Source organism: Xenopus laevis, chromosome 4L (assembly GCF_017654675.1).
Source record: "Xenopus laevis strain J_2021 chromosome 4L, Xenopus_laevis_v10.1, whole genome shotgun sequence".
In the NCBI taxonomy this organism is placed as follows: domain Eukaryota; kingdom Metazoa; phylum Chordata; class Amphibia; order Anura; family Pipidae; genus Xenopus; species Xenopus laevis.
The window spans coordinates 128,933,312-128,947,011 of NC_054377.1; the positions used below are offsets into that span (position 1 = coordinate 128,933,312).

A 13,700-nucleotide genomic window follows, 5' to 3' on the forward strand; every position below is an offset into this window, starting at 1 on the left:
GAATGGAATAAAACTTCTTACTGAAAAAGTTGTCATGTTTGCTCCAAAAGAGTAGGACACCTTCAAGCACTTCTTTAAAGTGGGCAATGCGCAATGAAAATTCGCAATGCAATAACAGTTTTAGGAAGAGTATTACATTGCGAAATGCACATTTTTATTCTTATTTGTGCAAATTGTTTTGCTCTTTGCACTTTTATTATATTCCCCCATTAGGCTTTAGTTTACAGCCACATGCAATGGCTTTTATTGTGTATCCCACTGCATAGGAACTCAGGAGCTAATTGACCTTGTTCTTCTCTATAGGGACTGTGCCCTTGGCCTTCAGCATTTCAGTGCACTCCCAAGTGTACAATTCCAAAAGGAAAGAATAGGTTCAGTTATATGTTCTCGTTTAGTGGGAAACAAAAAAAAAACACCTCATGGGATTGCATGTTTGAAGACTTGTCTCTAAGGGCCCCTATAAAAACACTAATCCCAAGTTTTATAGTCGCCATTCACAACCTAAGTACCATTTATCCACACCCACCCTGACTCTCCCTGTTTCTCTCTGCAGATGAGCTGACTCTGCAGGGCCCGTTCTTCACTCAGGAGCCCGCCAATATCAACTTCCCTTTGGATTCAGAGGACCGGACATTGAGACTAGTTTGTGAAGTACAGGGACATCCCAAACCTGTCGTAAGGTGAGTGACAGCCCCATATATACTTTCTTTGTATCCCTCCTATGTCATCACTCCCAGTCCCCTCTTGGTGTGGCTGAAATTTTTAATACAAGTATGGGATCCATGATCTGGAAAACCATTATCCAGAGAGCTCCGAATTATGGAAAGGCCCTAACCCATAGACTCAATTTTAGCCAAAAAATCCATAATTTATTTTTATTTAATAATTTCTTTGTACTTGATCCAAACTAAGATATAATTAATCCTTATTGGAAGCAGAATCAGCCTATTGGGTTTATTTAACCTTTACATCATTTTCTAGTAGATTTAATGTATGAAGATCCAAATTATGGAAAGATCTGTTATCCAGAAAACCCCAGGTCCCGAACATTCTGAATAACAGGTCCCATACCTGTACATGGTAATACATAATACATAATACAAGTGCCAACCCCTACTCGGTTTACTCTCAAAACCTAAATTGCCTGCTTCATTAAAACGTATCCAATATCTCCAAAATAGTCCAAATCAGGGGACTAAGGAGCACCGCAGGGGTGGGGGGCTAGGACAGAACAGGGATGTGGCAGGGGTAGGGGCAGGGCAATCTCCCATAGACTCCATTTTATCCAAATAATCCACATTTTTTAAAATGATTTCCTTTTTTCTCTGTAATAATAAAACATTACCTTGTACTTGATCCAAACTAAGATATAATTAATCCTTATTGGAAGCAAAACCAGCCTATTGGATTTATTTAATGTTTCCATGATTTTCTAGTAGACTTACGGTATGAAGATCCAAATTACAGAAAGATCTATTATCCGGAAAACCCCAGGTCCCGAGCATTCTGGATAACAGGTCCCATACCTGTAGTAATATAGTTTGCATTATTGTAAAATGAGATTGTGCAAAGAGTAATGTGTATTTACAGTTCCACAGTCATGTTATTGGGTTTAATAAATAGGTGCAACACTCATCTATTTCTGCCATGTATCACTCTGTACTAATATAATAGAAACATACATGGAAGGAACTAAACTAAGAAGTCATTTCCCAGCGCATTATGCAGTGGCGTAACTCGATTTTACTGGGTCCCATAGCAAATTTTTTTTTCAGGCCCTGAAAATGTCTAGAGGTTGACCCATTTTACTAAGTTTTATTAAAACTATACATGAATTAGGGCCTCATGGGGTCCCAATATCTCCAAGGCCCCCCTGCAGCCCACTATATTTACTCCCTAATGGCCCACAATGCTTCTTGTTATCATCTTCTTCTTGCATTTTCATTTATACGCATTATTACTTTTTTTAAATAATGCACTATAATGCTCATTTATGAATCTCAGTGAAATGCTCTAAAAAAGTCACAAAATACACATCTTTAAATGCTATTAACAAAGGTACTCGTGTCTGCACGTGCTCCTTAACACCTTGCAAGCACTGCTAATGTACCTGCTCTGATGAAGTGCACCCAAGCTGCAAAGTACAGGGTAAACACAACTCAATGTAAAATGGAGCTCTTCTGAGCACATTAAGGGGCTGATTCACTAAGGGTCGAATATCGAGGGTTAATTAACCCTTGATATTCGACTGGGAATTGAAATCCTTCGACTTCGAATATCAAAGTAGAAGGATTTATCGCAGATAGTACGATCGTACGATCGAAGGATTATTCCTTCGATCGAACGATAAAATCCTTCGAATCGAACGATTCGAAGGATTTAAATCCAACGATCGAAGGAATATCCTTCGATCAAAAAAAGTTAGGCAAGCCTATGGGGACCTTCCCCATAGGCTAACATTGACTTCAGTAGCTTTTAGATGGCGAACTAGGGGGTCGAAGTTTTTTTTAAAGAGACAGTACTTCGACTATCGAATGGTCGAATAGTCGAACGATTTTTACTTCGAATCCTACGATTCGAAGTCGTAGCCGAAGGTCGAAGTAGCCCATTCGATGGTCGAAGTAGCCCAAAAAAACTTCGAAATTCAAAGTTTTTTTTACTTCGAATCCTTCACTCGAAGTTAGTGAATCGGCCCCTAATTCTTTCTTTTTGGTTAAGTTTTCAAGATATTTACTTTTTTTGCTTTTTACACTGTTAATATAATGGATTTCAAAGAATAGCGCTCCTGCTCTTCATTTTGGCAGACTGGAAACAGATAGTAGAAAATTAATTTAGTGAGAAAAGAAAAGTCTTGTGCTGTTGCTGTGCTTAGAACTGACTAGAGGAACACCAGTTGGGCTTAAATTGGTGTGAGGTGGTGATGTGTATCACTGTTGGCTGGGGGGATTGCCTGCAGCTGCAAGGGTGGTGGGCCTTGGGGTAAATGCACTTTGAATACATTTTTCATAAAGCTGCTTATAGTTTAGTGCCCCTGGACATTATTGATGCAGCAAGTGACCCCATTTATACACAAATGCAGAAAGCTAAACATAAGCATGCTTCACCAAAGCAGACAACAATTTGTTTTGACATTAGTAAATCCTGCATGCTGTTTAAGCAAGTGCTTCCAACTCAAGGAAAAGGCTGCATTGTAGGCAAAAAAATGATTTACAGCCAAATTGGATACTTTGCAGGGAGAGCTGGTTTTGTAACTAAGCCCTTATGGGTGTAATATAATAAAAGGCACTGGCCTATATAGGTTCTGGCTTTGCTTTGTGTTTTATCACTTGTTTTATATAACGTTGCCTGTTCCTTGTGTGGGCTGAGCTGCCGCTTTATTCTTTATTCTGCCGGGAACCAATGAATAAAGATTTACCTAAGTGGTTCCCCAGAGTGTTGGATCTCAGCAAGATTATTTTATACCTGTTTTCCTTTTGCTGTTTATTGACCTGGACCTGACCTTCTTCACTCTGCAGGGCTAATTCACATGTTCTTTTATAGTGCAACTTTTGGACATAAATTGCCATCTTTTTTTATCCTCAATATGATGTTTTTTTTCCCAGAATTCCAGGTTCATCATACTACATGGTGTGTGTCGCATATTGTGTTCGATTTATCAATAGAAAACACGTTTTACTTACTGCCCTTCCTCTGCTCCTTACTCCTATGCCTTATTTATTTCATTATTTGCAGATGGAGAGTGAATGGAACTCTTATGGACGAAGCCCAAGATTACCGGTACCGTGTTCTGGACAGGAGCTTGATTATTGCATCTCCAGACAGAAACAAGGATGTTGGTACTTTCCAGTGCGAGGCCACCAACTCGTTGGGGACCATCCTTAGCCGGGAGGCTTATGTTCAGTTTTCATGTGAGTCTGGGTCTTCTATAATGTTCTTAGGCTTAGCCCTCACCGTCTGGTATTATGTGAGGCTTCTCATACCCCCTTCTGCCACTTCTTGGTACTTTCTTAACTTTCTTTAGGGCTGGCACCTGCAAGTGATTGTGCATTTTATTTTTGCCCATGGATCCTTTTTCTCCCTCTAATTTTCATCCATTGGACTCCACCATGCATTTCTGTTTCCCTTTCTTTTATTTCAACATTCCTACTTTGTGTTCATATTACAAACCAAAGAGGTGCATGAGTGACTGTACTATCTGCTCAGATACGGATGGATGCAACCAACTCAAGGAAAGTATATAACAACATACCCAATAAGGGGTAGGCTAGGCAAATCAGAATGGCCCATATGCCTCACAAGGGGTTTTTCTAGTTGAGATTTACAGCACAATAGCTATTTGGCTATACAGGAAAGTTCTTGCTTGGCTCCAGCCTCCCCCATTCCATTATAGGCGAGCACGGAACAATCAATCCCTGTGGGACGTGTAATACTTGTATGTTTATCAGCTGTAGTAACATTATGCTTATCTGTAGGGCCCAGCACTAGGGATTATCAGATAACTCAGATTGATTGCTCTGATAATGGTTTGTCTTTTGCTCTTTGTTTTATTAAAACATTACTTAGTTTAGCACCTAAGAGTTCTCCATTATTCTGTCATCTGGTGCAAAAGACTAAGCTTTCCTTACAGTACAAACTCTTCCTGTATAAAAAAGGCCCAGTGTGATAGGAGTCTGGTCTTAAATAATGACGGGCAAATTTATTCACCAGGCATGGATTACCGGCAAATTTCCGTATTTTGCCGGCCGCAAATGTTTTTCATGAAACTGTGGCAAAAATTCACCAGCGAAGAATTCGCCATGACAAAAAAAAATTTACGCGCGCATAAAAATTGTTGCATATCAATATTATTCGGACACCCATTGACTTTAATGCATTTGAACAAAACAATCTTTCGTATAAAAATTGTCACTTGCATCAAAATTGTCGCTTGCATCAAAATAATTTATAAAGGACTTAAATGTGTTTCGCAAATTTTTCGCCGTTTCTCCCATCACTAGTCTTAAAAGATAATTCGGGCCCTGAAAAATCAGACTGGCTATAGGACAATATAACATTTAACACCATCTACATCTAATTTTTATTGTAGAAGGCCCTTTATATCTGGATATCTGGTAGGCCATAGACCCAAGTCCGACACTGCAGCAAACCAATGACAATGTTTATAACAGTAATCAATGTTTATTCTATGGGGTAAATTTACTAAGCAGCGAAAATTCGCCAGCGACGGCTTAGCAGCCATTGCAACACTTCGCCAGGCGAAAATGTGCTCAGACTAATTTACTCAAATGCAAAGTTGCACAGAACGCTGGCGAATTTTCTCTAGCATTACTTTGGCAATACGAGCAAATCCTTATTTGTTTTAACCTTTCCTTCTACTTTAATAAAGACAATAGAGCTGTTATAATGCCCTAACACATGAGCCCACTGTATAGTTTATGTTCCATATGTTAGAAAATGTAGGGGGGAACCCGGTTACCCTGAAAAAAATGTAAGAACTTTTACATGCTATCACTCCAAAAAGACGCCAGCGTTTTTTGGACTTAGAAACTTTTTCCACTAAAAAATATGATGTAAGTAACAGAAGAATGAGGAAGATCTGTGCACTCCAATGCACTTTGCCTGGTCTGAGCTGGCGAAAGAGGTAACGTTCAGTAAAATCCGCATCTTAGTGAGTTTGCAAAGTATCGTCCACTTGCCATAGAGTGCGAATGAGGGCTAGCGTCTGTCTCTTTCGCTTGTGAAGTTACGCCTGTGCCTGTTAGTAAATCAGCGAAGTGCCTACAAACGCCCTTCGACCCTATAGTAAATCTGCCCCTATATGTGCAGCCAAACCTATGTAGTGAATTGCTAGACATTTGCATGGATGGAAAGTAGGCCAGGGTAAACAAGTGGGGCATTTACAGAAGCCGTAGCTGGGTGATATCAGCAGCTGCCCAATTCCTAGGCTTATAATATCGGCTGACTTATTCCCAGTTTGGGGCAGGTTGTGACATTCTCTCTCGAAATGCTTCTAATAACAGGGGTTGCTAGGAGACTTTCTGCAATGAGTCAATGATCATTTTCTGCCCTATTACCCCCCTTGGATGGTACTAATTAAAAAATCAGCATGTTATTGTGTTCAGGTCAATTAATTAACAAAATATTTGCTACAGATACAATTAAATTAAATTAGTGCATAATTAAACATCAACAAATCAAACGAGAAGGACCTAAGCACTTCTCCCTCCAACTAAGTGACACAGCCCCCAACAGTGACACAGCACGGCCACAAGCACAGTGGCACTTCACTCCATCCCCGCTGTAATTCACAACAGACAGACAGAGTTTAGAAGTGGCTCACACAGCCCCTCATACTAAATATACATTGCTTACATTTATAATCTATTGCTCGCTCCTGCAGCTTTAGATGTGCTGCTTTAGAGTTGGTTCAGAGAGAAAAGGTCGGGAAATCAACTTAATATATAATAATATTCATGTATATGTTACTTTATTTAATATATTTTATAGGTTTATATATATATATAGTGAAGCAAGAACCGGCACTCACGAAAATGACATCAATTGTGCCTGGGTGCAGTCCTTGATGAGGATTAAATGTAGAGGAGGAAATGAAGATCGCACTCGCAGGTCTTAGAAATGACAATAGATTTTGTCCACTGAATAAACAGACACTTATTGTTTCTAAGATCTGCAAGTGCGATCTTCATTTCTCTCTCTCTCTCTCTCTCTCTCTCTCTCTCTCTCTCTCTCTCTCTCTCTCTCTCTCTCTCTCTCTCTCTCTCTCTCTCTCTCTCTCTCTCTCTCTCTCTCTCTCTCTCTCTCTCTCTCTCTCTACATATATATATTGTCAGAAATGGAAACCAACTGTAGAGAAAGTGTACTTTTCTGCATGGTTCCTCCTACTATGGGAGTTGAGGGCACTTTTTTATTTGCCCACGAGACTCCTTTTAACTGGTGGCAGCTTTTTCCGAAATCTAAGTTTAAAGTTGAATGTTCCTGTCTCTGGTGTTTGAGTCTGGCAGCTCAGTAGTAATTCAGGTGCAGACTCAGATTTTGCAACATTTAGTCGATACATTTCTGAGCAGCATCTGTGGGAGTATCAGCAACTATTGTATCAATTTTAACAGCCGCAGGGATTCTGCTCAGCAGGGACAGACATAAGAAATGTATCAACTAAATGTATCAATTTAGAATAGTTTACAGGGTCGGCGACCCACCCCTCCCCAAGCTGCTTTAGAAGGTGAAAATGACACTTTACACTTCAATGTTAGAAAAACGGTCACAGAAAATGGAAAGTGTTTGGAAAAAGTCTTTATTTCTGGTGATCTATCTGAAACCATCTGAACTGAAAAAAAGTGTTGGAAGGTGAACAACCCCTACATGTCTAACCCATTACCCCTTATGAATCCTGGACACATTGTATTCAAGGTGAGTATTCAGCGGTTCTCTGCTTCACATTGTACAACTTGCCTGCAATGGACTAGTGTATCTAATATTTTGGTAGATCTCAAAAATATTAGATACCCATAACCAGCCCCCCCTCCCCCAGCGTGTTCACCTTACACTTACTTTTGCCACGATTAGGAGTAGTAGGGCAGCGGTGTACTTGCTGCTTGAATGGTGTTACTTATGGGTTACTTATGGGTTGCAAATTGTCTCAGAATATCACTCTCTATATCATACTTAAAGTTCATTTAAAGGTTTAAAATTAACTTTATATAAAGAACAGCTTTAGCATCTCATATACTTGGCGCTAGTGATGGGCAAAGTAATTCACCAGGCGCGAATTCACACTGAATTTCCCCATTCGTCGCCAGCGAATACATTCACAAAACTGCTGCGAAAATTCACCGGTTTTAAAAAAATAGTCGAAATAGTCGCTCACGTCAAAATCGTTGAACATCAACATTATTCAGACGCCCGTTGACTTTAAAGGAGACGGAAACCCTGTAGAAAAAAAACCTGTACCCCCCCCACCCCACGTAGACCTTCTTTCCCCAAGTTAACTGCACCCCCCCCCGGGAAATGCCCCATACTTTATACTTACCCCTCGTCGCAGATTCTGCTAGTGGACTTCACGGCATCCATCTTCCGGGTCCTCGGTAAGCTGACTGGGAGATCGGTATTTTGGCGCATGCGTAGTTGGAACAATTTGGCAGTTTTCAACAACTGCGCAGGCGCCGAAATTGACGGAGATTGCTGATCAGTCAGCTTACTGAGGACCTGGAAGATGGATGCCGTGAAGTCTGCTGCCAGAATCTGCAACAAGGGGTAAGTATAAAGTATGGGGCATTTCCCCGGGGGGCAGTTAGCCTGGGGGGAGGAGGGAGTGGGGTCTACGTGGGGTGGGTGTATGGGTTTTGTTTTCTACAGGATTTCCTTCTTGTTAACGCTGACTTCAAAATTGACGCGGGTGTCAACATTTTCACCGTTTCGCAATTTTTTTTCGAAATTCACAAATTTTCTGGCGAAATGGGAAAAATTCGCCCATCACTGCTTGGTGCAAGTCAGTAGCATCTATTGACATAAATCACAGAGGGAAGTCCAAGTTGTCAGTAATTCCAGTGTTCAGTGTGTGTTCTTCCATTGAATTCATTAGCGCAGGCTGACGGGTGCTTTGGCGTTTGCTGATAGTTTAAAGGCGCCTGTATTAGTGCAAGAACCTCATTGAACAGTGTCAATGTATGCTCAGTTTTTGCATCAAAACTATTGCTTTGCACTTGCGCTCATTAAAATAAGCTTTAGCTGAACACATAAAGAGACAAGAGTATGTGAATTATGGAAAGTGACATTCGTTATTGACAAGGAACCTTTCCCAGAATCCCCCAAACTGCAGCTGTTATGCCAAGTCTAAGCCCATTCTTTGCGCTGAGGGATAGACAGGGGCCCCTGAAAAGGAGCATATAAATGGAAATCATTCCACATGTGACACAGCAGAGCACCAGAGACAGAAACATAGCCGAGAAGATATCTAACAACACACAGTGGAATCCTTTTCTGATTTATTTACTATGGCATTGTGTTTTTCTAATTAAGCAAGTAGCGCATCTCTAAAGGTCAGATCGGAAGATTTGCATCCTGTTCTTTCCTTAAACAAGAATAATAATTCATTAGAATTCCATAAGCACTTAAACATTATTAGCACTGTCACCGATTCATAATTAATTCTTTTCCACTTGGTAATGCTCACAAAGTTGAAGAGGCTGTTAGTGTTTTTTTCCCCCTACATATGCAAAATAGGTGCCACATTGCTGCTTTATTCAATGTAAAGGTGGAGGAAAGCATAATCATTGGAGGGTTCCACTTTGTTAAGCACCACCCAGAGATTTTAGGGCTCATTTATACCCAGAATCCACAGAAGTTGCAGCACTCTCAAGCGATTATTAAATATTAATTGAATATTATTGAATATTAAAACTGCCTTTATTTCATATCTGGCACAGCATTGTTTGGACCACACTAATCCTATCAAGCTGACAAAGTATCATTTACACTCAAAAGTGCAGTGGGCAATTTGTATTTTTTTGGATTTTTTTTAATGGTTTAGGTTGTCTGGTTACTACCCTGGCAACCGGGTAGTGGTTTGAATTAGAGACTGTCAGATGAATAATAGGAGAGGGCTTGAACAGAAAGAGCAGTAATAAAAATTAACAATAAAATTGCAGTATCACAGAGCAATAGTTTTTAGCCTGTCGGGGTCAGCGACTCCTATTACAGAAATGGAAAGCGGCAGAAGGTAAATATCAGTTGTTGTAGACAATAACAGTGTGTACTGTGCATATATACAGTATTTTACCTAGTAACTATATTTTAAACCTGAGTTCTCAATCTTTATATTAAATCTATAACATATACACACAATCACTGCTGAATCCATATTCCTCTCTATAGTATACATATAAAATCACGTCTGTTTTCATAATTCAGCTATAGTTCTTTGAATATCTAGGACAGCAAATACATATTCCCACCAAATCTCACCCATGTTTACATTCAGGCTGGATTTTCTGATGTGTCCATGAGCGAAGTAGGCCATCTCCATAAATCTCACACATTCATTCTGACCCCTCACCACCCCTTACCTACCATGGAGCCAATAAATATTGTTATCCTTCTATTTGTATTTTTCTAATGAAACATTATTTCTCTTTATAATGTTCTCCTAGCTTGTATAGTTATCATATTGACTCATCCTGTAAATTCTGCAAATATCCTTGCCAGAGTCTCCTTCTGCCCTGGTAAATACCTTTGTAGTAACATATTCACCTAGTGACGAGGGTAGTGAAAATGTCCAAATTTTAAAAGGATTCTGTTAAATGGATTTAATGATGTAGTTTTTTTTACATTACAAATAATTTGCTCTACCATATAACATTTTATTCTTGAAGCAATAAATGTTTGAGGGTTTTTTTGCTATAATATTAGTGTGTAGGTATCTAAGGCCATTGTGCCTGATCCTTTGCTTTCAGAAAGAGCCTCACTTCATGATAGAACTACTTTCAGATAAGCTATTGTTGCTCCTACTCACTGTAACTGGAGGAGTCACAGTGGGACTTGGATTTTTTACTATTGAGTGCTGTTCTTAGATCTACCAGGCAGCTGTTATCTTGTGTCAGGAAGCTGCTATCTGGTCACCTTCCCATTGTTCTGCTGATGGGCTGCTGGGGGAGAAAGGGAGGTGGATGGCATCACTCCAAGCAGTGCAGCAGTAAGGAGTACAAAGAGTAAAGTCACATGACTGGGAGCATCTGGGAAACTGACAACATGTCTAGCCCTATGACAGATTTCAAAATTAAATATAGAAAAATCTGTTTGCTCTTTTGAAAAGCACATTTCAGTACAGAAGTCTGCTGGAGCATTTTTTTTTTTAAAAAAAAAAACATGTTTTCCTATAACAGAATCCCTTTAAAACCCTTGAGTTTGCATTGCCTTACAGAGTCCTGCATTAAAACTCTGTTTAAATTATATATTCCTCTGATCTAAGAAACAGGAACATGATTGAGATATTGTTTTTAATGCATTGTGACTGTGATGCCAATCTTGACTCTCTACGCAGGACACTGTAGATAACCCCGGTGTTTCTTTTACATAGTTGGTAGTCTTTGTTTGTGGGAAAACATTGGGTCATGATTTTTATTCTGTCCCACAGATCTCGACTCATTCCAAACAAGAACCCGCAGCACAGTATCTGTACGAGAGGGGCAGGGAATGGTGCTGCTGTGTGGCCCCCCTGCTCATTCCGGAGGTAAACAGATTTAACGTGAATTTTCTTTATTCTAAGGCTAAAATCTCTTGGATAATTAGAGTACTTGGTACAGATGTTAGTTCTACTCCTAATATCTTTAGGGGGTTATTTATTAAAGTCCAAATTTATCTCAATATTTTTTGCTACAAGCTCCGATCAAATCCGCTCTGGTTTTTTATGCTTATTTGTTATTAAATTTTCCAGAAAATTTGCTTTGCCTGGAAAAATCAGTTTTTCTGGATTTTTCATCCGATTTTCACGTTTTTCAAGATTTTTTCGTGATTTTCACCCAAAAAGTTCAAAAACTTCGGGGTATTGCCTGAAACCCAGCGCACATCAAAAAATCATTGGGACTTCTACTTTTGACTTATATGCAACCTCGACAGGTCTGAGATGCCGGATTTTCAGATTCAGACTTTTCCATCCTCGGGGTTTAATAAATTCCGAAAAGAATTTAAAAAAAAAAAAAAAAAAATTCAGAAAATTCGTGATTTTTTAAAAGTCCTATTTTATAATAAAAATTCACAAATTTTTCGTTATTTTTGCATACGGAGTTTAGTAAATAACCTCCTTAGTGTTACCCTGCATACACTCCATTCTACACACGATTAGATTTAGGATTAATAATGCTTCCGTTGCTGATGTCAGTCACTTTCTGGTCCTGTACAGAGCTGGTTTATGCGTGGATCTTTAACGAATACCCGCCATTTATACAGCAGGACAACCGACGCTTTGTGTCACAGGTTACTGGGAATCTTTACATCGCCAAGGTGGAGCCTTCTGATGCTGGCAACTACACCTGTGTTGTTACAAACACCGTCACCAACACTCGGGAACTGGGGCCCAGCACCCCTCTCACCCTTAGGACTGATGGTACGTGATATTTCTATTTCAAGTGACTCGCCAGCACATTGAAGCTACTAGGGCAATGCTTAAGAATCAGGTTTTTCTCTTGGCTTTCTGGTCAAGAATCTGTAATTTACTATGCAAAGCACAGGAGGAAAGCAAAGAAATATCGATTCATCAAGATGATGGTTTGAGACAATATGACATTCCCATGTCTGTCTGAATGGCATGGGAAGGAGACAGTGGTTAGGTAAAAGTGTCAGTTATTGTTAGGGTATAGCAGTCGTAAGACCTTTTGGCAGACACAATACAGTAATCCATTAAGCAGCTTGGCATGGGATACAGTAGTTAGCAATACTGTGTGATATAATATACAGCAGGTAGTATGACATAAAATATAGCAGAAAGTATGAAATGGTGTAGATGACAGCAGACAGCAAAACAGACGACATTAGGATAAGCAGTCAGTATAATAGAATACAGCAAAAGAGTTTGGCATGGTCAGAGTACAATTGCCAGCACAATAGATAGTATGGCATAACCCAGTATAGCTGCCAGTACAGCAGTAATTATGGCGTAACCAGGGTAAAGCTGCCAGTACAGAAATAAGTATGGCATAGTGAGAAATCGGTAGAGTAGAAAGAATGGCATAGAATATAGCAGAGAGAGTGAAATAGAATACCGTACAATGTATTACATAGGGTACACAGAGCATTATCACATGGTCAGGGTAAATCAGACTTTATACTTTAGAATATAACATATCTGGTATGCAGAAGAGTGTATAACATTGTAACAGTCAGTATGATAGTATGGTATAGTAAGGATACGACTGTCAGTATGGCAGTTTGAAACAGGGCTTTTGCCTATTGCAGCTCTAGTTAGAGTAATCTGTTCATGTCCAGCATGTTTTTGTTAATAACACTGATAATGCCTTGGCGAGTGACTCAGTATGATGTACATGTGTTGAGTTCATTTACAGCAGTGATCCCCAAACAGTAGCTCGTGAGCAACATGTTGCTCTCCAACCCCTTGGATGTTGCTCTCACGGTCCTCAAAGCAGGTGCTTATTTTTGAATTCCAAGCATGAAAGCAAATTTTAATTGAATAAAAACTAAGTATAGTGCCAAGTAGAGCCTCCTGTAGGCTGCCAGTCAACATACAGGCTACAAATTGCCAATTATAGCACTTGGCACCCCAATGGACTTTTTCACGTTTTTGTTGCTCCCCAACTCTTTCTATATTTGAATGTGGCTCACAGGTAAAAAAGGTTGGGGACCCCTGATCTACAGCTTGTTGACTGGCACATATCCATGGTAAAGACACTGTTGTACATTTACATAATCCTATACACTGCAAGATCCTCATCTTGCCTGCGTGCATGTGTGTCTGCTTGACAAAGATCCAGTGTGTTTGTGGGTTTGTTTGATGGAGACTAAGTACATTGCTGGGCATGCTTATCTAAGAGCAATGTGTTTATGTGTGTTCTTGACAAAGAATGATTGTATATGTGTGTTTGCCATACAGGAGCCATGTTTGTAAAGCACAGCGTGTTGGATACAAACTGAAAGAGGAGGAAAAGGCAACAAGGAGATCAGTCACAATAACA

The 13,700-nt window shown here is 39.7% G+C and overlaps 1 protein-coding gene across 5 annotated transcripts in view; it reads left to right on the top strand.

Annotated features, from left to right (window-relative positions):
• The window catches only part of cntn4.L (contactin 4 L homeolog), a 208,761-nt gene that overhangs the window by 171,809 nt on the left and 23,252 nt on the right, over positions 1-13,700 (top strand). For all 5 annotated transcript variants that reach the window (XM_041590793.1, XM_041590794.1, XM_041590795.1 and 2 more), the window contains exons 3-6: positions 554-680; positions 3,733-3,908; positions 11,150-11,245; positions 11,915-12,118. In XM_041590793.1, the coding sequence (XP_041446727.1) occupies positions 554-680; positions 3,733-3,908; positions 11,150-11,245; positions 11,915-12,118 (603 nt within the window). The remainder of the gene's footprint in view (positions 1-553; positions 681-3,732; positions 3,909-11,149; positions 11,246-11,914; positions 12,119-13,700) is intronic.